Consider the following 22384-nt stretch of genomic DNA (forward strand, 5'->3'; position numbering starts at 1 on the left):
ATTAACAATTCTCCAAATGAAGCCATCAAAAATCTTGCAAACTACGACCCAACTATAGAAAGTAAAGTCAAGCGACCACGCTCCATTCATCATAATCCAAAGTGGTGAATGTGTATATAGTGTAAATATTTTCTCTTTTCATTTTTTTATTTAATATTTGTGCACGTAAAATTTGCACTCTGCAAAGATTGGACTATGTTTTATAAGTAAGGACTTTAAATACAGGCATAGCCAAATGGACTTTGTGCATGTTTTACGAAAAAGTTATAAAATATTGTATTAGTGAATCGTTTCGACTTCTCTGAAAAATTTACATTTCCAAGCTTCCGATTGGACCATGTGATCTCTCGCCCACTTTACCTTTCTCAAATGAATTGAATACTCCAAGGTAAATGCTCAGCTTAAATAAATTCTCCAGACAAAAAATGCATTTCCTCCGGATGTTCTAAGCTCTTAATTAGAGTTTAATTAACATATTTTAGTTTTATCTTCAAAAGATGTGAATTTATGCTCATGCATATTCTTATCAATGATGTAGCAACGCTAGGTCACGTGATTTTAAACTTCCTCTCTCTCGTATCTGCTGCTAAGCTAGGAACCACAATCAACACATGCATTACTCCCAGCACCTACTCAAAAATTTTTTATGGTGAAAAATAACTTGGATAAAGTGAAAAAAGTTGATTTTGGGCGTTGATTCAACACTTGCCTTCCCAAATGACCTGCCACTCAGACCCACTTTCGCCTTTGGGCGCGGTGCACATGCACCATTGATTTATTAAAAAACTACGAAAGGCCAAAGGCACACCTGAATTATTAGTAAAAAGTCTAATTAGTTGGTACTAAAACTGAAATTGAGGATTCAAGATTCATAAATCGCCTGCATTTTATGTCATGTCTAGATGTCCATCGAGACAACTAGCCGTCTGTAGCTTTAAAGTCATCGTGGCCTAGGTTTTTAGCGAGTTCTACTGCTTTGCATTTTAACATTGGGCTGCTTATTCGCACAGATTGTCCAGTAACAATGGCAAACCATTCATTAAGGGCCTCATCGACATCTGGGTCCTTGCCTTCACGCTTCCGTTTTTTGGAAGATCCTCCTCATCCTTCACGTTGTGCCCATTCTTCTTGCAGCTCATTCTCTTGTTTTGTCAAGCGTGAAATTGTAGTCATTGCCAATCCCCTTGTTTCCACCAACCAATGCTGAATAGTGTTTCGTGGTTGTTGCTTGATCTTATCCAGGAAACCAATTTTTTCAGCTAATGTCAAGTCCCGTCGGGGCATTTTGGGAGGGAAGACAAGACTTGCGCACAGTTCACTGACTAAAGTGGCTTGAAGAAACCTTGGTGTTTTGGGTTCAAGATGTTGAGGTCAAGAAGGAGATAAAATGCTCGCCATTCAAAGCTTTGGCACTAAAATCATCCCAAAAAGGTGATGAAATGATAGCTTTCTCGTGTAAACTTTAATCATGATTGACAGGTGTGAATTCCTTTCAGGTCGAGCTGGACACTGTATCGTTTATTTCCTCGAAACTCAGTCAAAGAAAATCGTGCGCGTGTTCACCTCCCACTAGTTTTGCTTTTGTCGGGCACTTTAAGGATTTTTCTGACCTTTGATAAAGCATTTTTCTGGGGAGCTGCAACTACAGATCCTCCTATATGTCGCAGACCACCTGTTGCATCTGCTGTACGTGGCCGACTTGTGGCTTCTGCTTCTTATTTGCTCTCATGTTTTTTGGTCCCAATACCGTATTTGATGGCATATAAGACGCACTTTTTTTTCCTAAATTTGGTCTCAAAAAAGTTTCCTGCGTCTTATATGTGAAGGACACAGGTTAACTTTCAATACTGAATGCTATTTTTAGCCTGGATAAAGGTCTAGACAAACATAACTTTTTCTACATCTGACATAATTATTTTGCACATGCGTGAAATATCTGTCGCCAAAAAGCGCCAAAGTTCGAAGCTGATGTCGAAGTTCGAACAGGTTCGACGGTCATATTACCTCTATGTAGCCCTTTCCTTCTTTACATAGACTTTCTTTGACTCAGCCGACACACGTGTTGGTATCGGTGCTTAAAACTATCTGTTAAGAAAAATACCCTGGAAAATATGACTCAGGAAACAAGAGATTAAGCTATACAATTCAGTATAAACTAGGAGAGTATTAAACTATGCCAAAGTGCACGGAAACAAAGCAGCAGCGAGGCGTTACAGTCCACCACATACTGAAAAAATGATACGTACTTGGCGACTGCAGGAAGATCAACTGAAGACTGCAAAAAAAAACAAAAACATAACCTTCGATGCCGAGCTCCATCTTGGCCTGAACTTGAAAATGCCATAAAAATGTGGGTGATAGATAAGAGGAAATCTGGGATAAGTGTTTCAACTAAAATGATAATCAATGAGGCCAAAGAATTTGCAGAAAAACATGGGAATCAGAACTTTTCAGGGTCTGAGGGCTGGTGCTACAGGTTCATGAAAAGGCAAGGCTTATCAATGCACACAAAAACAACTATTACACAGAAAATGCCAGCAGATTATGAAGAAAAAATACTAGCATTTCATAGGTTTATTATAACGCAAGAAAACTTCTTTTGAGCTTGGTCAAATAGGAAATATGGATGAAATTCCACTCACATTTGATGTACCATCCAACAAGACTGTGAGTATTAAAGGGTCTAAATCAATAACCATAAAAACCACAGGTCATGAAAAAACCCGATGTACAATAGTTCTAACATGTTGTGCCGATGGCACAAAAGTACCGCAGTTTTTCATATTCAAAAGAAAAATTCATCCGAAATAAAAACTTCCAATGGGTGTAATGGTTCATGTTCATCCGAAAGGCAGGATGGACGAAGCGGGAATGAAACTGTGGTTACAGAACGTATGAGCGAGGTGACCTGATGGACTATTAAAAATATGGTTGGTAATTGCATTCAATGATCTTTTATTTGGCTTTTACGAAACATGAGAACTAAAAGAAACCACATTTTAAGTTATTGTGGCACTATTGAAACTTTTTTTCCTTGTGTGGCCTTCTAAATAAGGGTGCATCTTATATGCCATTAAATACGGTAAGCGAATAATATTAGCCTTATGTACATAGGATTTATTTCGGTTCTTTAGGATTTGGCCCAAAAAAGCGGCTGGTCCTATTAAACAGATTCGACTGTATTATGTTTAAGATAAAATAACATGCCGAACAAGTATTAATTTAGAAGTCAAACAACAAAAATCAGTGTTATGTTTGCAAATTTTCATAGGACTAGTTTCGATGGTTGTACCAAACCATCATCCTCAGCTGCCAGCTCTTTGGCAGCTGAGGATAGGATAATGGTTCGGTAATACGATCGAAACTAGTCCTGTGAAAGTTTGCAAATATAACGTTGATTTTTGTTGTTTGACTTCTAAATTTAATAATTATTATGTAATTAAGTTATTTGTGTTATGTAGCGAATTTAAATTATTAATATGTGTTTTAAATTATTATTATTCTAATATTTTTATTTGTATTCATGTGTAGTTTAATCTGGAAAAAAAGTATTCTTAAGCTCTTAAGGTTTTATTTAACTCATTATTCTTGAGTGGGAATTGTAACAAAGGCGAGAGATGGTTGCGAGGACACACATCTGGTTTACGGCCTTTGAAACAATGAAGGTAGTAGGGTATGTATTGTCGCCTTTTAACTAATGCGTGTGAAACGGAAATCGTTTTTCCTGTCGCTTTCACAGTCGCTTTGGCAGTTTTCTTACTTCAAGACAGTGGGAGGTGTACTAAGTTAAATAATTGGATACTCGTAAAAGCTAGTTTCGCTTGTTAGTTGGGGGGTCTATTTTTTTTTCTCACGTTATCTGAGTGCAGATGGTTTTCGGATTGCATTGTCAGATTTAATGGTGTTTGATTTGTCATGGGTGTGTCATTTTCTCAATTTAGATAACATAAAATTCCGGGATTGGTAAGATTTAATTTTATGATTTTTTTTTGAAAGCCTATGAATTCACAGAGGCGGAGAAACCGAGTTTTCCTGGGTGCTTGCACCAGGCTAGAGATCATTCTGATTCAGATTTCTGAGCAAAAAGGAAAGGAGAAGCAGAAAGTTTTGCGGGGCGAGCGACTTGTACAAGCGGGCTGCGGTGATGTTGTAGCGGAGTTTGATTTGAGTGAATTTTGAGCAGCCGCGATGTGAAAGAGAAAGAAAGATCGTGGGGCGCTTTGCTCTGCTGCGGGCTTCCTGTGCAAGAGGGACTGGGTACCGTTTTCTTTTCTGCGAGATATTTAAAAGTTTTGTGCGAGATGCAAGGAACATTTTTACTGAGAGCTGATTGAGACGTATAGAGAAAAATCTACCAAGAAAATTTAGCATAGGTTTTCTCTCTTCACCTGAATCGCCGGTTAATCTCCAAGAGCCTTTTTCCAAAACATTCAGCATAAATGTTGCCTCGATGCTTCGATGATGCACGTGATTGTGCTAAAAAACTGGTGTATATTCAGCTACCTGTTATTGAATTGAAAAAAGATCCTTCTGAATTGGACTATTGGTTCCCACCTAATGGACAGATAAAAGATCCTTCTAAATTGGACTATTGGTTCCCACCTAATGGAGAGTAAAGAAAAATGGGCTTGGCTCATTTCCATGTGGATTGGACACTAAGGATCCGGCTAATCAGGAAAAACTGTTTTCCATCTGTGAGTGAAATTTTTTTTTAGTATATATTCCCTCTCTCTCTCTTTATTAGTTTCCCGAATGCAGAACAGTTAATAGTGATTTATCTACCAGTATATTGTTATTACTTATATAAATTAAATATTACAGTTAAAAAAATTGAGAAGTTTTTTATAATTTCAAGTGAATGCCAGTTTTAGGAGGATTAAAATTTGTTTCACCTACTGAATTTTGTGAGCTAGAAAAGCGTTACTTTCTAATTAATAAGAACCTGTTATTTGGAGGATTAAATTTTGTTACACCTAATTTATTCGAAAAAAAAACAATGTTAATCTTAATTAATGTAAGCTGTAATTTGGTGTAGTATTCTGGTGTTATGGTCAATTGTAGGATACCTTTTGGTAGCGTAGGAAAATTTAGAAGGTAAAAATTCAAAAAAATTCAAAAAAACACCATAACATTTATTGGTGCCGTGACCCTTCGAACCAAATCAAAAACTATGACATTTATTGGTGCCGTGACTCTTTGAACCAAATTTAGCACTTAACAATTTTTGTTGTGCTGTTTATTTTTGCATCACTTTTGGCTTGCGCTTATAGTGGAACTTAATTTTGACTTGAGACTGGTGATTGTCATGTGTACTATTGGATATTTATGTGAAAGTTTTCTTCCACATGTCTTAAGACTTTTTACTGAAACCCTACTCGTTAGTTACAGTGACAGGCCTATACAGTGGTCGTATTACCGTGCTTATTTTATACTTATTGTTTGAGGTTGCATACCAGATATGTACTACTGATACACATTTGGATTAAACCTATTGTATCCAACACAAACATTTTCACGCAGTACCTGTTTAGTTAAGTATTTTCTTTTGTGCAAAATTTTGTATTTTATGTTTACATATTGATTTTGAGGATTACTGTTTCACACTTTTGCAACTGTATGTTTGCAACATAAGGTTAAAAGGCACGCGTGTTAATCACACATTGGGATACATCCCTACTTTATGTGCTGGCAATTGCTGATCGCAGTTTAAAATGCCAAAGAAAGTGTCAAAACGAGCAGCCAGAGCGGCTAGTAATAGTGCAATAGACTGGGAGTCAAGAACTAATGGCTCTATCAGTTTTTGGTTCTGATCCTCTGGATTCTGTTCCTCTGTTCTCAGGTGCAGACAAGGGAATTAGTCTGAATGACTTCTTAGATAGGATTGATCTCATTGCCACTCATGTGGGTTGGTCAGATGAAGACAAGTCAACAGTGATCAGAGTCAAGGTGGCAGGTGAGGCTGCAGAATTAATTAGGAATAATCCTAGGTTAAAGAAAGAAGCCAGTCTTAACTAAGCCGTGAAAGCGTTGAAAGAGAGGTTCAGTTCAGTGCACAATTTGCACTCTAACATCCGTGCTCTTATTCAGGCTTTTCAGAAACCACACGAGTCAGTGCGACAATTTGCAGCACGTATAGAGGCTCTTTCGTACAAAACTGTACCAGTGGAAAGAAGCAGTGACCCTGCAGCAGAAGCACAGAGGCAGGATTTACTTCTGTCAGTGTTTATCGAAGGATTGCAGTTGCATTTGCGACGCTTGTTGCTGCCACAGAATCACAAAACTTTTGCATCTGCTAAACAGCATGCAATTATTGAGGAAGACATGCTAAGAGCCATGCTAGTAGTGATTTTGCAATAGCTGAGGTTAGAGCAGTGAATGCTGCTAAGCCAGCAGTCGAGAAGTCAGTTACAACACCATCAGTAACCAACTCAGAGCTCAGTACAGCTATTAAGATGCAGCAGGAAAATATAGCTAAGCTTACAAAAATGATGGGCTCTCTCCAAACACAGGTGCAGAGTTTAATATCACAAGGTACTCGTTCAAGACCCATACAGCCTCATTGTTACAGATGCAACAGAATAGGGCATGTTAGCAGGGACTGCTATGCAAATATTGTGCCTAATCAGCACTCTAGACAAGGTCAACAAAGATTTCGAAATAACCAAACAGCCAGGAGACATCCTAATAACACCACACCAGCTGTTTCGGGTACTCCAAATACTACAAGTGTGGCTACAAATGCTTTGAATCCCCAAGCACCAAGTTTTAATTTAAACTTATTCAGGGTGGGGAGAAACCAGTCTCCGTTTCGTCTCCTAAAACCCTTTTGGAGGTGCCATCGGTTTTTACAGTATCCACTAGTGAGGCGTCTTTGCCTATTGTTGAGGGATCTATTTTGGAGAATAAAGTAAAGTTTTTATTGGACTCGGAGGCAACTGTAAACATCATAGAAGCTAAATACATTAAATGTTTTGGAAATAAATTCTCATTGGATTCATGTAACATATATTTAAAGGGTATTGCTGCAGAAAAAGTAAAAATAAATAAGAAAATTAATTTAACAATAGAATTTCAACAACAATATTTTGAAACAGAATTTTTAATTACTGACACACCTCTTTCATCTCAGTATGGTGCTTTATTAGGAACTAAATTTCTTGCAGACAACAATATGCATTTGGATTTCTCCACTTCTCAACTCTTAGGATCAAATGTAATTCTTAAATGGAATCTAAGTCAGCCTAGTGCTATGAATAGTAATGTTTTCTCAACTTCAGTTTCTCAGTCATTTTGTTACTCTGTAACCAAACATAAATCACCACCTTTTTCTGAAAATATCATTAAGCTCACTGCTCGTTCTGAAAATTTTACTACCGATACTGTCTTAATTGAACCTTTAATAGAACATGCTCAAAGTCAATTTTCCATAGCCAGGTCAGTTAATCAGACTTCTTCATCTAACGAATTTTATGTCAAAATTGCAAATTTTTCACCGAATACACTACATCTCAATAAAGGAATGAAATTGGCCAGTGCCCAACCTGTGAATGTCATCACACATAACTCTGAACTTGTAAACAATACCACCATAGAAACAGGTGAGGATTTCGAGTCTTGGGGTGGTGAATTTGATCTTACACATTTACCTGAGCAGCAACAACAACATTTATCACACCTTCTCAATCAGTATAGTAACATCTTTGCTGCCTCAGTCACTGAGTTAACAGGGTGTGACACCATCTTACACAACATCAACTTGCGTGATAATATTTTTGTTAGGCAAAAGCCTTACAAAGTACCTTACCATCTCAGGGATGAATTAGATAGACAGGTGGCAGAGCTGCTTGAAGCCAACATCATTCAAGAAAGTGACAGCTCTCCTGTTTTATTTGTTAAGAAAGCGGATAACACCTACCGTTTAGTCACTGACTTCCGCAAGTTGAATGAGAAAACGATAGAATACAGTTTTCCTCTGCCTTCCATGATTGAATTGATAGAACAGTTAGGAGATTCGAATTATTTTTCCACACTTGATTTAACTTCAGGGTTTTTCCAGATGAAAATTCATCCTGATGACACCTTCAAAAGTGGTTTCTCGACTCCTTCTGGGCACTACGAGTGGTTACGAACACTTTTTGGCATGCGAAATGCTCCTAGTTCCTTTCAAAGGTTGATGTCTATAGTTTTGGCCAATCTTTCACCATTAAAAATAGGGATTTACATTGATGATATTGTCATTGCTTCTAAAACTTTTGATGAACATTTTGAAAAATTGAAGTTAGTTTTTGATAGACTAAAACAGCATAATTTAAAACTTAAACCTTCTAAATGTCATTTTCTGAAAGAACAAATTACGTATTTGGTAAAGTTACCAAGGGTATTATACAGCCTGATGATAAAAATTTAAAGACCATTCAGAGTTTTATTGCACCTAAAAATAGGAAAGAAGTTAGGCGAGTTTTAGGCCTTATTGGCTTTTACAGAAGGTTCATTCCAAATTTTGCCCAAAAGGCACTTCCTTTAACTCAGCTCACTAAAGATAAAGTTCCATTTTATTGGTCACATGAAGCTCAGCATGCTTTTGATATTCTAAAAGCTGAACTTCTGAATGAACCCATTTTGGCTTTACCTAATTTTCTTAAACCTTTTTCCTTGTGTACAGATGCTTCTAATTATGCACTGGGTGCTGTCTTGTCTCAAGAAGATTCTAACAGTTTCCAACATCCAATTTGTTATGCTAGTAGAAAATTAAAAGGTCCTGAAACACGTTATAGTACGGTAGAGAGGGAAATTTTGGCAGTTGTTTGGGCCACAGCACATTTTAGACAATATCTTCTTGGTAAACCATTTACAGTATATTCTGATCAAGCTTCATTATCTCATGTTTTAAAACTTAAAGATCCCACTTCTAGAATTGCACTTTGGATTATGGGTTTATCCCAGTTTGATTATAAGATTGTTCACAAGCCAGGTAGATTAAATTTAACAGCAGACTATTTATCAAGAGCAGTAAATGTTACACAGTTAATTCAAACTTCCATTACTCCTGAATTGTTGGAATTATTCAAAAAAGAACAAGCTTCTGATCCTTCTTGCCAACAGATTGTAAATGATCTTAAGAATAATAAGTCTCCTACACTTAATTCTCAGATATTTTTTGTAAAGGAAGATGTTTTGTATTGCAAATACAAGAAACCCAAGTCACGTTGGCAGAAACAAGATAGACTAGTTGTTCCTAAAACACTAGTATTAAGAATTTTGCAGGAGCATCATGATTCTCCTACTGCTGCACACGCAGGCTATCACAGAACACTTCATAGGGTTCAAAATGCATAAACAGGTGCACAATTACATTAAGTCCTGTCACTCCTGTATCCAGAGGAGGGGTCATAGACCTGCTCATAAGGCTCCCCTTATGAGAATGTGTGTGTGTGTGTGTGATTATGGCAAAGCCTCGAGGGCTATCTGCCTAAGAGGAGGGATGCCTTCGTGGAGGACTTTCTAAGGAAAACTGGCTCGTATAAACGTTACACATGGGGAAAACCACGAAAACGCCCATGCAGCCAGCTCGTTCGCGGAATTCGAACCTCGGACCGAACTACTAGTGTTCAGCGACTTTACCGCTCGGCCGCTGGTGGGCCCTTATGAGAATGCCTATGGCTACCCGTCCCATTGAGCGAATTGCGATGGATATAGTGGGTCCCCTTCCAGTTACTACGACAGGCAACAGATATATTTTGGTCGTAACTGACTATTTTTCACAATGGCCTGAAGCTTATCCTTTGCAGGACACTACATCCATATCCATAATTGAGAAATTAGAACAATTTATTTCAACTCATGGTATACCTCAACACATTGTTACAGATAAAGGTACTAATTTTATTTCTCAAGCTATAATGGAAGTTTATAAGAAATTGGGGATTACTAAACATACTACTACGAGTTATCATCCACAGTCTGATGGTGTAGTAGAAAGATTAAATGCCACTTTAATTAATTCACTTAGCCCTTTAGTTTCTCAAACTCAGGAGGATTGGGATAGACATCTGCCTTTTGCCTTATTGGCACACAGAACTGGTCGTCATAGTGCACTTCAGGAATGTCCAGCTTTTATTTTATATGGCAGGGATTTGTGCTTACCAATTGATTTATTATTGCAAACCAATTTTAGAACTTATGATGACACAAACAATTATTCTAAAGATTTGATTTTGAGATTACAAAAGGCTTTTAAATTAGTCAATCAGAATTTAACAGAGGCTGCTGATAAGCAAGAAAATTTACGTGGAAAGAATTCTCATGATAAGGACATAAAAGGGGGAGATTTGGTGTATTTACACTCCAGTAGTTCAGCCAGGTATGGCTAGAAAGCTCTCTAAATTGAATCAGGGACCTTTCAGGGTTATTGAGAAAGTGACTAAAGTCAACTATAAAATCTCTTCAATTACAAATCCTGATCGGATTCAGACGATACACGTGAACAGACTCACGAAGGTACCAGAGAGAATTATTTTTCCCACACTTCAAAAGGATGACTCAATTTTGACAGATAATGTAAAGAACTCGTCACACGATTCACCTTACCATCTAAGGCCTAGAAATACACATGGTTTTGTGTTGAAAAAGTGAAATGAAGTATTTTGAGAAATAGTGTGTTTTGTATACAATTTTGGTTAAATTATTATTTGTTTCTGGTAATTGTATTCTTGTAGCTAAATTTTATAATAAATTAGTATAGTTGTGTAGTCCTCATGGCTTATCATTGGTCGAGTGTTGCATTTGGATTTTACATGTTTTGGCATGTGAGATTGTGATCAAGTTGTCTTGGCTTGGAACTTTCTAGTCTCAATAGCCCGGGTTTGTTTTTTTTTTTGGAGGTTTTGCTGGGCTGGTCCCCGCTTTTCTCCTTTTCTTAAATTCAAAAAATTTTTTTTTCTCTCTCTTGAAATCCCTTAGCCATGGTAGTCGGGATTTGTTTCGGTTAGAATTTTTGACTAGATAGTTTTCCAGCCAACACTTCGTGGTGATTGTCTTCTGTTCTTCTTAGTGCAACTCGTTTTAGTTTTCTTATGCCAAGGATTTATTAGTAGTTTAGTCTGCGCTGTACAGTCGCAGTGTTTACTCGTTTGCCCTCTCGTATTGGTGGGGTGTCAGTTCTTAGGGAAGTGAAATTCTGTGTGTTAGGGAAACTTAGGATTTATACGGTACACTTTTCCTTAAGCGTACTTTTGAGTTGATATTGTCACTTCAATGGGTGATTGCAAGAACTAGTTTGTTTACATTTTGTGTCAAGCGCCAGTAGCTCTTGAATTGTTTTGCTTTAAACACTCGTATACTCAGTGGTGTTTGTTTATTTACATATATTTTGTTTTACACACTTTTCACTTGATTTGCCTTTGGGGGGTTTCGTGATTTTACATTTTACTTTTCACATTTTATTTTAGGGCGTGTCACGTGTTGTTTGACAACACTTTTATTTTGTTTTGATGTATGCTTGTTGAGTGCCAGGGACACTTCTTGACCTTCTCACTCGGTTCACTAATGGATCTTTGCTAACCATACAATTATGGTAGGACTTTGATTTTGCTAACCAATTATGGTAGGATTTGGATTTGCTAACCATACAATTATGGTAGCATTTGGATTTGCTAACCATACAATTATGGTAGGACTATGATTTTGCTAACCAATTATGGTAGGACTTTGGATTTGCTAACCATTGATTTGGTAGGATTTATATTTGCTAACCATGACTCATGGTAGGATTAATTGTAAATAGGTATATGTATCCTTCTTTGTGATTAACATGTGGTACCATTATGTACTCTTGATTTTTTTTTCTCTTCGTATTTAGTAACTTATGTAAACCTTTTCTATTGTCTGTGGGTCCTAAATTTTTTTGGCTTCGCAAAAAATTTTTTTCCTGATCATAGGAGGAAAATAAATGTTATGGTGTTTTTTTGAATTTTTTTGAATTTTTACCTTCTAAATTTTCCTACGTTACCAAAAGGTATCCTACAATTGACCATAACACCAGAATACTACACCAAATTACAGCTTACATTAATTAAGATTAACATTGTTTTTTTTCGAATAAATTAGGTGTAACAAAATTTAATCCTCCAAATAACAGGTTCTTATTAATTAGAAAGTAATGCTTTTCTAGCTCACAAAATTCAGTAGGTGAAACAAATTTTAATCCTCCTAAAACTGGCATTCACTTGAAATTATAAATAACTTCTCAGTTTTTTTTTAACTGTAATATTTAATTTATATAAGTAATAACAATATACTGGTAGATAAATCACTATTAACTGTTCTGCATTCGGGAAAACTAAGAAAGAGAGAGAGAGGGAATATATACTAAAAAAAAATTTCACTCACAGATGGAAAACAGTTTTTCCTGATTAGCCGGATCCTTAGTGTCCAATCCACATGGAAATGAGCCAAGCCCATTTTTCTTTACTGTCCATTAGGTGGGAACCAATAGTCCAATTTAGAAGGATCTTTTATCTGTCCATTAGGTGGGAACCAATAGTCCAATTCAGAAGGATCTTTTTTCAATTCAATAACAGGTAGCTGAATATACACCAGTTTTTTAGCACAATCACGTGCATCATCGAAGTGTCGAGGCAACATTTATGCTGAATGTTTCGGAAAAAGGCTCTTGGAGATTAACCGGCGATTCAGGTGAAGAGAGAAAACCTGTGCTAAATTTTCTTGGTAGATTTTTCTCTATATGTCTCAATCAGCTCTCAGTAAAAATGTTCCTTGCATCTCGCACAAAACTTTTAAATATCTCGCAGAAAAGAAAACGGTACCCAGTCTCTCTTGCACAGGAAGCCCGCAGCAGAGCAAAGCTCCCCATGATCTTTCTTTTTCTTTCACATCGCGGCTGCTCAAAATTCACTCAAATCAAACTACGCATCACTACGCAAAGCTACAACATCACCGCAGCCCGCTTGTACAAGTCGCTCGCCCCGCAAAACTTTCTGCTTCTCCTTTCCTTTTCGCTCAGAAATCTGAATCAGAATGATCTCTAGCCTGGTGCAAGCACCCAGGAAAACTCGGTTTCTCCGCCTCTGTGAATTCATAGGCTTTCAAAAAAAATCATAAAATTAAATCTTACCAATCCCGGAATTTTATGTTATCTAAATTGAGAAAATGACACACCCATGACGAATCAAACACCAGAAAATCTGACGATGCAATCCGAAAAACATCTGCACTCACATAACGTGAGAAAAAAAAAAAAAATAGACCCCCCAACTAACAAGCGAAACTAGCTTTTACGAGTATCCAATTACAGTCAAAAGTCGTTAATTCGGACACACATAATTCGGAATGATCTATAATCCGGACCTCAAAGCTAAAAACGTTCTGCGCATGCACCTCGTTGACACATGCGCACAGGCGTTTACGTGTGCACGTAAGACCTCTTACGACTGTGCATTTGCGTGTGCGCAAGCGCAGAATACGTTTTCGCGTGCGCGTTTTATGTATAACGGACGGTGTAAGCTAAAATGATCTAATTATCTATTTCAGTTAATATCTATTCAGTTAATATCTAATTCAGTTAATATCTTTTCAGTTCATATTTTTAATTTTAGAATTTCTGCATGCCATCTTACGCGATTTAAACAAGAAAACTGCCAAAGCGACAGGAAAAATGATTTCCGTTTCACACGCATTAGCTAAAAGACAACAATACATACCCTACTACCTTCATTGTTGGAAAGGCCATAAACCAGATGTGTGTCCTCGCAACAGTCTCTCGCCTTTGTTACAATTCCCACTCAAGAATAATGAGTTAAATAAAACCTTAAGAGCTTAAGAATACTTTTTTTCCAGATTAAACTACACATGAATACAAATAAAAATATTAGAATAATAATAATTTAAAACACATATTAATAATTTAAATTCGCTACATAACATTTGCTTTTTATTATTCATATATCTTGATAATATTTATTTCTTGAGTATGCAGCATAAAGTTAGAAAAAAATTATTAATCTTGCTTGAAATATTTAATAATTATGTGTAGATACTTTTATTTACTTTGAGATTAACTTTGGCTCCTCTCATATCTTTCAGAGATATACCATCGAATTACAAAGTACTCTTTTTGCAAGGTGGAGGGACTGGTCAGTTCAGTGCAGTACCTTTAAATCTTATTTCCAATTCTGATGATGTAGCTGATTATATAGTTACTGGTGCATGGTCCTCTAAAGCTGCAAAAGAAGCTGAAAAATATTGCAAAGTAAACCGAGTTTTGCCCAAAACAGATGTATATACAGGTACAGTATAATTTAAATTCATGAGTTTTAGTGTATGAATTGATAATATGCTTGTGAAAATTACTGTGTGTAATTAATTGAAATTCTTAAAAAAATTATGAAGCTTAAGTTTGATAAAATTTAGCTGCTATTTTACATATTCAATTGGGGTGGGATTTTTTAGTCTACAAATCATCACCAAAAATCAAGTACCAAAATGGCCAGAACGAGGTTAAATTTTATTCCAAAGGTTCACAGTGCAAAAATGATCATAATATGCGAGTTCCTTTTGTAGAGGTGTAAATTAATGCTCTTTTTTTTTTTCTTTTAACGGCACATGCACACATGTGCATGTGCTGTTTTTATGCACACATGAACTGTGAATTCTAAAATTTTAACTTACAGGAATTACATTATTAATTCATATTAAAATAAGTAAGATTTGAAATTGACTTATAATATCAACCTTTCTTTTTAGGAATCCTATTATTTTCAGATAGATAATGAGTAAAGTTACGTGGAGTAATAATTATTTTAAGCAAATTTATGCTAGTTTTATTTTAGTATTATATATACACATTCAAGTATAAAGCTTCAATTTTTTTTTTTTATTTGTCCACAGTTTGTCTAATTCGGAAAGTTTAACAGTCAGTTTAACAGTCAACTAAATTGCAGTTTTAAATGTTTATTTTATCGAGTTTCCTTATAATGCAAGGATTTTGTATATGTGTTTTATGCATAAATATTTATTTCATGGTACTGTTTTTATTTTATATAGGTATACCTGATCGATCTGAATGGAAATTAAGCAGTAATGCTCGATATGTCTACTACTGTGCAAATGAGACTATTCATGGTTAGCTTTTACTTATTTTCAGACTGTTATTAATAGTTTTTCCAAGGATTAAATTTTAAAATGTCTTTTTTTTTTTCCTAATGAAAAGTTAAATTAGGAAATCATTAACAAGCTATGAACCTTTTAATACATCATTTGACATATTTTATGCGTGTTGATACTTCTATGACAAGAATTCCTAGAATGTAAAAACTTAAAGCAAGTTTTTTTTTTTTTTTTTTTTTTTTTTTTTGCTGGGGGTAAAATATCATTACATTGCTGCAATATTTTTTTCTTATAACTGATTTTATTTGTGTTAATTTATTATTGTTTTCTAAATATGTAAAATTATTTTATGGAAGTTGCCTAATATTCACAATAAATGCACTAAAATGGCAAATTCTTCATATATTCAACAGTATATATACATACACAAACTTACATATGTAATCTTTTATTTTCTAATTGTCAAGTAACAATTTTATACATTATATTTTAAAATTGTTTCTTTCCAGGTGTTGAATTTGACTTTGTACCTGAAACCAATGGTGTGCCTTTAGTGTGTGATATGTCATCAAATATTTTGACTAGACCTATTGATATATCAAAGGTATATAGTTAAATTTGTATTTCATGTAAACTTATGAGCTGACATCTGTAGTTAATAAAGTAATAAAAGTTACAATATCTGTTTTCCTCTCACCTTAAAAAAGAATTAAAAAGGCTTAAAATTTTATGACTCTTTCCTTAATAAAACTGCCTCATTATCTTAGCCGTATGGTTTTAATGTGTTACTAATGGAAGAATTGCAGTGACAAATTACTGAATGAGCCTGCATTACTGATTAGCATTTAATATTTTTAAGCTATGGACAGGATATTGATTGAACTATTTTCATTTGAGGAATTTTTCGTTTTGCATTTTTGCATATGTACTCAGAAATTGATGTTAAAATCTAACTTAAGTACCATTTATAACTTAAGCACCATAGTGCCACATAACATGTTTTTTGTGTATTTTATAAAATGTGATATTTTCCAATAAGTGTTTTAATAACAATTACTAAGTTAGTAACTTTAGAAAATCATTTAATCATGTTTCCCGTGGGAATCCTAAATCTTCTGTAAATATTCATGCAACCCCCCATAGATGATAAAAATATTCTGAATATAGATTGTTTACTTTTATTTCCAACTTTAAAATATTCCTTTCTATATTATCTTTTGTATATAATTGGATGCTTTTATGTTAACTGATAAGATACATTTTCCCTATATTTTCTCCTTACATATTCATACACATTTATATATTTGCATAATTTAAAATTTTTTGTGGAGAAAATCTGTTGCAATTAAGAAAATTATCTCAGTGTATTATATATACTTGATACTGCAATTTGTGTGCTATATTAATATTTTAAATTAAAAATTTTCTTATATTTATTATATGCCAAGCATTACGTTTATTAGTCATTAGCATTATGATTATTAGTCATCACCTTTTTTCTATATTTTTGCATGTTATCCATACAATTTTTATAGAGTACTGCTTCATATGCCAAATCATCATTTATTGTACACTGTTGCATAAGATAGTATCAAAAACTTCTGTGAGGATAAATTTAACAGATAGACTTGTCAGCAATATTTACCAATATTCAGAGTTTTCCTGTAGTGTCTATTATTTAACCCTTTTATTGAAGGCTGCTGCATATATGAAGCTGACTATCCAGCAGATGTGAACTCACTTAAAAAGGCAGGTTTCACATATGTGTGACAAAGTTTAAAACTGATGCTACATATATGCATTTCCATGCAGAATATCTGAGTGTCAATAACAGTTGGCATAATATTTTTCACTTCATTTGATGTAATATGCTTTTTAATTTCTCGACTTTCTAAAGAAAAACAAAGTAAAAACTATTTCATTTTATTAACTTTTTTTATTATTTTACGCTTTTACTACTTAAGAGACCTTATGTTCCTAAGATAAAAATAAAAGCTGACTTCTGCTTTTCTCCTTTCCAAAGCTGTGTCTGTTATCTGAAGCAGAATATTATTTTTTCCAGCTTATTTTATTATTTTTAAATTTTACATTCCTTTGTATTGTGACGTTTCGAGGGAATACCTCTTACCATGAGACATGAATCCTGATCGCCCATTATGAAAGATCTCAATCATCATCACTTTCTTGGAACTAAAAAATTACATTCTGGTGTAGTTTTATACAGGGTGTTTCAAAATTATAGCAACAAACCTTTAGGGAAGATAGGGCACATGATAAGGATTGAGAACTGCATAGTAACCCATGACTGGAAAGTTATCATATGCTGTTAAAATATCGCTTTTTAGGATTTGTCAAAATCTTTGCTTGAGGCGTCTTTCTCACAATAAAAGTACGTTTTAGATGAATAGAATATCATGGTTTTGCAATATAATTGTTCTTTTTTTGACAGATGGTTTGCTTTTTCCTGTCTTCTATATTGCAATTGGCTGGAATATCTTTAAAAACTGTTCTGAAATCATGAATCATATTGTCAGTCTGATGCTGCATTCTTAAGAGTTTCTGTAATAAGCTGTTGAAAATAAAATAAATTGCCTCAACCCCACCATTCAAATTATGTTATACAATTTTCTGTGTGGATATGGGAAAGAAAAATCTCGCAGGTTATTCATGACTCTATGTTTGATATGATATTATTCAAGAATTTATAATTCCTCTTGATGTAGCTTATTATCTGTTATAAACATACCTATTATGAACTAATTCCTAAATCTGTCATAATTTAGGAATTAATTCAAAATAGGTATGTTCATAACATGAAAATGATTTCCAATCCTATAACATAAATCTGTGAATGAGGTACCTCATTTTTATTAATTTGTATATTTAGAATGATGTAATTATCATCTAAAAGACTTTTGTCATCTAATTTCATAACATGTACCAACTAGTTTTTTAAATAAATCAGAAAAATATGTAGGCATTGCAAAGAATCACCAAACTGCCAGAAATTTGCAAGTACTTTAATATTATAACTTGCTTATACAGTAAACTCGCTTAAGGCGAACACTCGGTTAACATGAACGAAATTTCAGTCCTGGCAATGATGTATATGATCTTATAAAATGCGGAGAAAAAAACTATTCCAAAAATTAAATTAGTCCCTAGTTAACAATTTTTTTTTAACACAAGGTCTTCCTATTTGTGTGTATGTGTGTGTGTGTCTTGATATTTGTGTTAACAAAAGTTTACTGCATTGCTATATGCTTTTTTCCTAATAATATGTGAAACATGAGGACTGTGTTCTAGCCATGATATACAAGATTTCTTTAGCCCTGCTTAATATGTAACCTTTTCACAATGCTCAGCATATATCATGGCTGAAAGAAATAGGGTCAATGCTTTAGGCTTTATTCTTGGGAGCTAGTAGTTTGGGGTTAAATCTGTTCCAGACACATAACTTGAACTATTTTTTTTCGATGTAAGCCATATTTAAAATTTTTTCTTTATATTTCAGTTTGGTGTCATATTTGCTGGGGCCCAGAAAAATGCTGGAATAGCAGGCGTTACATTTGTCATAGTTCGGGATGATCTGATTGGAAATGCCTTACCAATTTGTCCCACTGTATTTGATTATAAAATCAATGCAGACCATAAGTCTTTGTACAATACACCACCAACTTTCAGGTATATATATATATATGTATATAAGTAGCGAATGAAATTTAATTTCCCTGTAATTTTTGTTAAAAGTTTGCATTATAGTCAATAATTGTAAAAGCTGCAAATATTTCAGTGTGTCAGTTGCAAACTGAATTTTTGCCTTTAAAAATAGTCAAGGCAGATATATCTTCTGTAATTAACTTCTTTTATGCTAAAATTTTATAAAATATAAACTAGTTGTGTAAATAATTTAATTTTCTATCCCTTGATATTTCGTTAGAATCGTATTATTATTCGTTAGAATCGTATTATCTCAATTTTATTGCCATTTAAACTGCTTAAATTAAAAGAATTTTAGAAAATATTAATTTTATTTTTTCATTTTCATGATTAATATATTAAAACTTAAATCATAATATATATATGTATTTTAGTTTAACGTGGTTAAAACTGATTCTTCTAATAAGTAGAATCAAATTTTATAAAATAGTTTTACGAATTCATGAATATTATATGTCAATGTTTATACTGCAAAAACAGATTGCTTTATATAAATTTACATGCTCTGTTAAGGCTATCAAAGCAGGAAACTTTTGTGACTTATTCATAATCCTATAAAAAGCTATAATATTGTAAATGTGAATTTTGAATTAAGAATAGCAGTCCTTATACATCATCCCTTGTGGCTAAAAACATTTTGAGAAATAATAATCATCATTTTATTTTCTGTGATTAACTGAATGCTGCTGTTAATCATATGAAATGTTTTGAGAAACAATAACGCTTATTTTATTTTGAATGATTAATTGGATGGTGTTGATAGTTATATTTGTAAGTCGTTATCTACTTTCAGCTGGTTGAAAATTTGCTGAACATTCTCCAAATTAATGCATTCATCTAATAATCCTTTTCTTTGGTTTGAATGAAAATCTCCATATTCACTAAAAATGTATGATTGTAAGCAAAGGTTAATGCTGATGAGTGCATGTTTAATGTAAGAAGACAAACATTAAATTAACTGTAATTACTGTTTAATGGAATCTTTTTGGGGGAAGTTTGGAAAAGGTGGATACTGTTATGTATCTCAGATTTGTATTTTAACTTACAGAAGAAGAAGTCTCACTGCTAAAGTCCCTAAAATGTATTAATTTTCGGTGCAGTGAAAGTTTAATATTTTACCAAACATATCAAATGTGCTTTTAAAACGCTTAATCTGCGAAAGGCACTCTTTGTTTAAAGAATATTTTTCTCAGAAAATGCACTGAATCAGTTATGCCAGTATACTTATTCTCTACAGTGTTATGAATTATTATCCTAATCCATCAACATAGTTATGGAAATATATTTTTATTCTTAATTTTTTTGTGTTCAAGTTGTACTTTTAATTAAATAATAGGATAATTTTAAAATTGCTTAAACATGGATTAAATAATTTGTGAGATTTCAGTTTCAACAGCATAATTTTGATATTTTAATCTTTTCAGTGTCTATGTTCTGGGACTTGTTTTCAAATGGGTGTTAGCTAATGGTGGTGTTAGTGCTATGGATGCTCATAGTAATGAAAAAGCAAGTCTAGTATATGATGTATTGGATTCCTCTGGAGGATTTTATCAGTATGTGTTTAAAGTTCTGCTATAATTATATATATATTTGAATTTTAAAATATAAAAGAATATTTCATTAAATATTATGCTATTATAAAACTGTTAATCCTAGAGTAAAGATTAATCATATGTTTTGTTGCTTATTACAAAAGTAACACTTAATGTTTATTAGAGCAAAAGTTTTAAGCAAGAAAGAGAGGTGATTTTCTCTTTCACAACTTGTATTTGTGTAAAAATCATTCAAGTACAGAAGTACAAAATTATAAAATCCACAGCAATATTAAAAGATACTAAAAAATATTTACTTTATGTGGCAAGGAATTTATTCTGTTGAATAACTTAACCCTTGATAGTTGTGAGGATACATATTCCTATATGTAATTAATTTGTAAATTTGCTGCAATTTATAATTCTTGTGTAGTGCATAGTAATGCTTACTACAAACTAATTTTGTGGCATTTATTTTTGCAGATCATATGAATGCACTTAAGAGTGGTTAATTTAAAATTTATTTTCAGTATCTGTTCATATATGCGGCTTTCTTGGAAGTTACAACATTAGAATTTTTCTCAGTAAGAGCCATTAAATAAAATAAGACTGCTGTGATGCTGGTAAACTAACCTTAGTCAGATTTTATTTAATAAAGCTATATATAACTTATATCAGGTAGCTAAACTAATCTACACATAATTGGCATATTTCTGAAGATACGAGTTGACTTTTAATTGTTCTTTGCTTTTCCCATCTTTGGTCAATGGCTAATGCTATTGAATGCTTGGAATTCTCTCCAGGTTCTTATCTCAGTGAACAGGTTTGCTGCATAAGTTTTCCTATGTATAACATATAGCCAGTTTTATCTAAAATGTCCTCCTTGAAGATATTTCCATACAATAGATGACCTTCAATTTTTTTTCCTTAATTAAAATCACCTAGCTTCTTGGCTAAAAGTTAGCTTTCCTTCAGAAAGCTAATTAGAATAGAAATTGTTATTTTAAGTAAAGTATTGTAAAAAATTACTCAACAAATTCTTATTGTATTTCACCTTTTTAACACAAAATGAAAAGTTAATGTTATGGTGAAAGTGTGATTTGCAGTTGAAAGTAGTACTTCTTTGCTCTTGATGTTAAATGCCAGGCATGGCCAAATTGTGTCTTTCCAGCCACTTAATTTCAGTTCATAAGTAGCATGTTATTCTTTGGTTCCTTAAATATGACACTCTCTTTCAGAAAATAATAACTTCATTTTTGAAATATAATTGTATTTTAAAATGGGAATCGTGCAAGGACTAACATTTTCCCCAGTTAGTAATTTAACTTAAAACATATTACATGTGTAACAATTTAAATAATTTCAAGTTATCTCTTGGCATTAACTTCCAGACTAACAAACAAAATGGCAAAAAACTTAATTTCTTATTATTGCTATAATAGTCATTGAGATAATATGAAGATTATTTATAAACTAATGCACTCTCATATTTGTTCCTGGTGGTTTTTTTAACCCTCTGACTGCTGAATTTGTGGACCGAAATCACTTCAAAAATTGTGTAATTTTTTTTTTTTTTTTCATGTTTTAAATCTATATATGTTGGAGAATTGAAAAATACATTTTTCTTTTTAGAAAATATTTTTTATATAGATTTTTATCATGAGAAACAAAGTTGACAGAAAAACCAATTTCAGATGTTATCACCAAAACAATTTTTTTTTAATAAATTTCATTTGAATTACAGTTAATTTCTATTTATTACATAATATAAAAAAGTAAAATGTATCAAATTTAAGAAAATATAAAGCACCGAGGGGGAAAATACCTTAAAAATGCAGTTTAGTATGACAGAGTTCAAAACAGGGTTCAAAGCAAAATTCAACTTCACAGTCTTTGCACCAGATTCAATAAATCTAATTAATAATCAATCTAATTATTAATCTAATCAATAAATCTAATTAAATAATCAAGATAATCGCTGAACATTTTCTAGCAGCCATTTCTGTAAG

At 33.4% G+C, this 22384-nt stretch overlaps 1 protein-coding gene across 1 annotated transcript in view; it reads left to right on the top strand.

Moving 5' to 3' along the window:
* LOC118195351 (phosphoserine aminotransferase) overlaps window positions 1-22384 on the top strand; it is an 80100-nt gene that overhangs the window by 52449 nt on the left and 5267 nt on the right. Inside the window, exons 4-8 of the mRNA XM_085816775.1 lie at window positions 14101-14303; window positions 15061-15138; window positions 15633-15727; window positions 18638-18807; window positions 20268-20396. Of these exons, the coding sequence (XP_085672901.1) occupies window positions 14101-14303; window positions 15061-15138; window positions 15633-15727; window positions 18638-18807; window positions 20268-20396 (675 nt within the window). The remainder of the gene's footprint in view (window positions 1-14100; window positions 14304-15060; window positions 15139-15632; window positions 15728-18637; window positions 18808-20267; window positions 20397-22384) is intronic.

The sequence above is a fragment of the Stegodyphus dumicola genome, chromosome 5 (genome assembly GCF_044657685.1).
Source record: "Stegodyphus dumicola isolate Sdum_Otavi_A_Nest chromosome 5, ASM4465768v1".
Lineage (NCBI taxonomy): Eukaryota > Metazoa > Arthropoda > Arachnida > Araneae > Eresidae > Stegodyphus > Stegodyphus dumicola.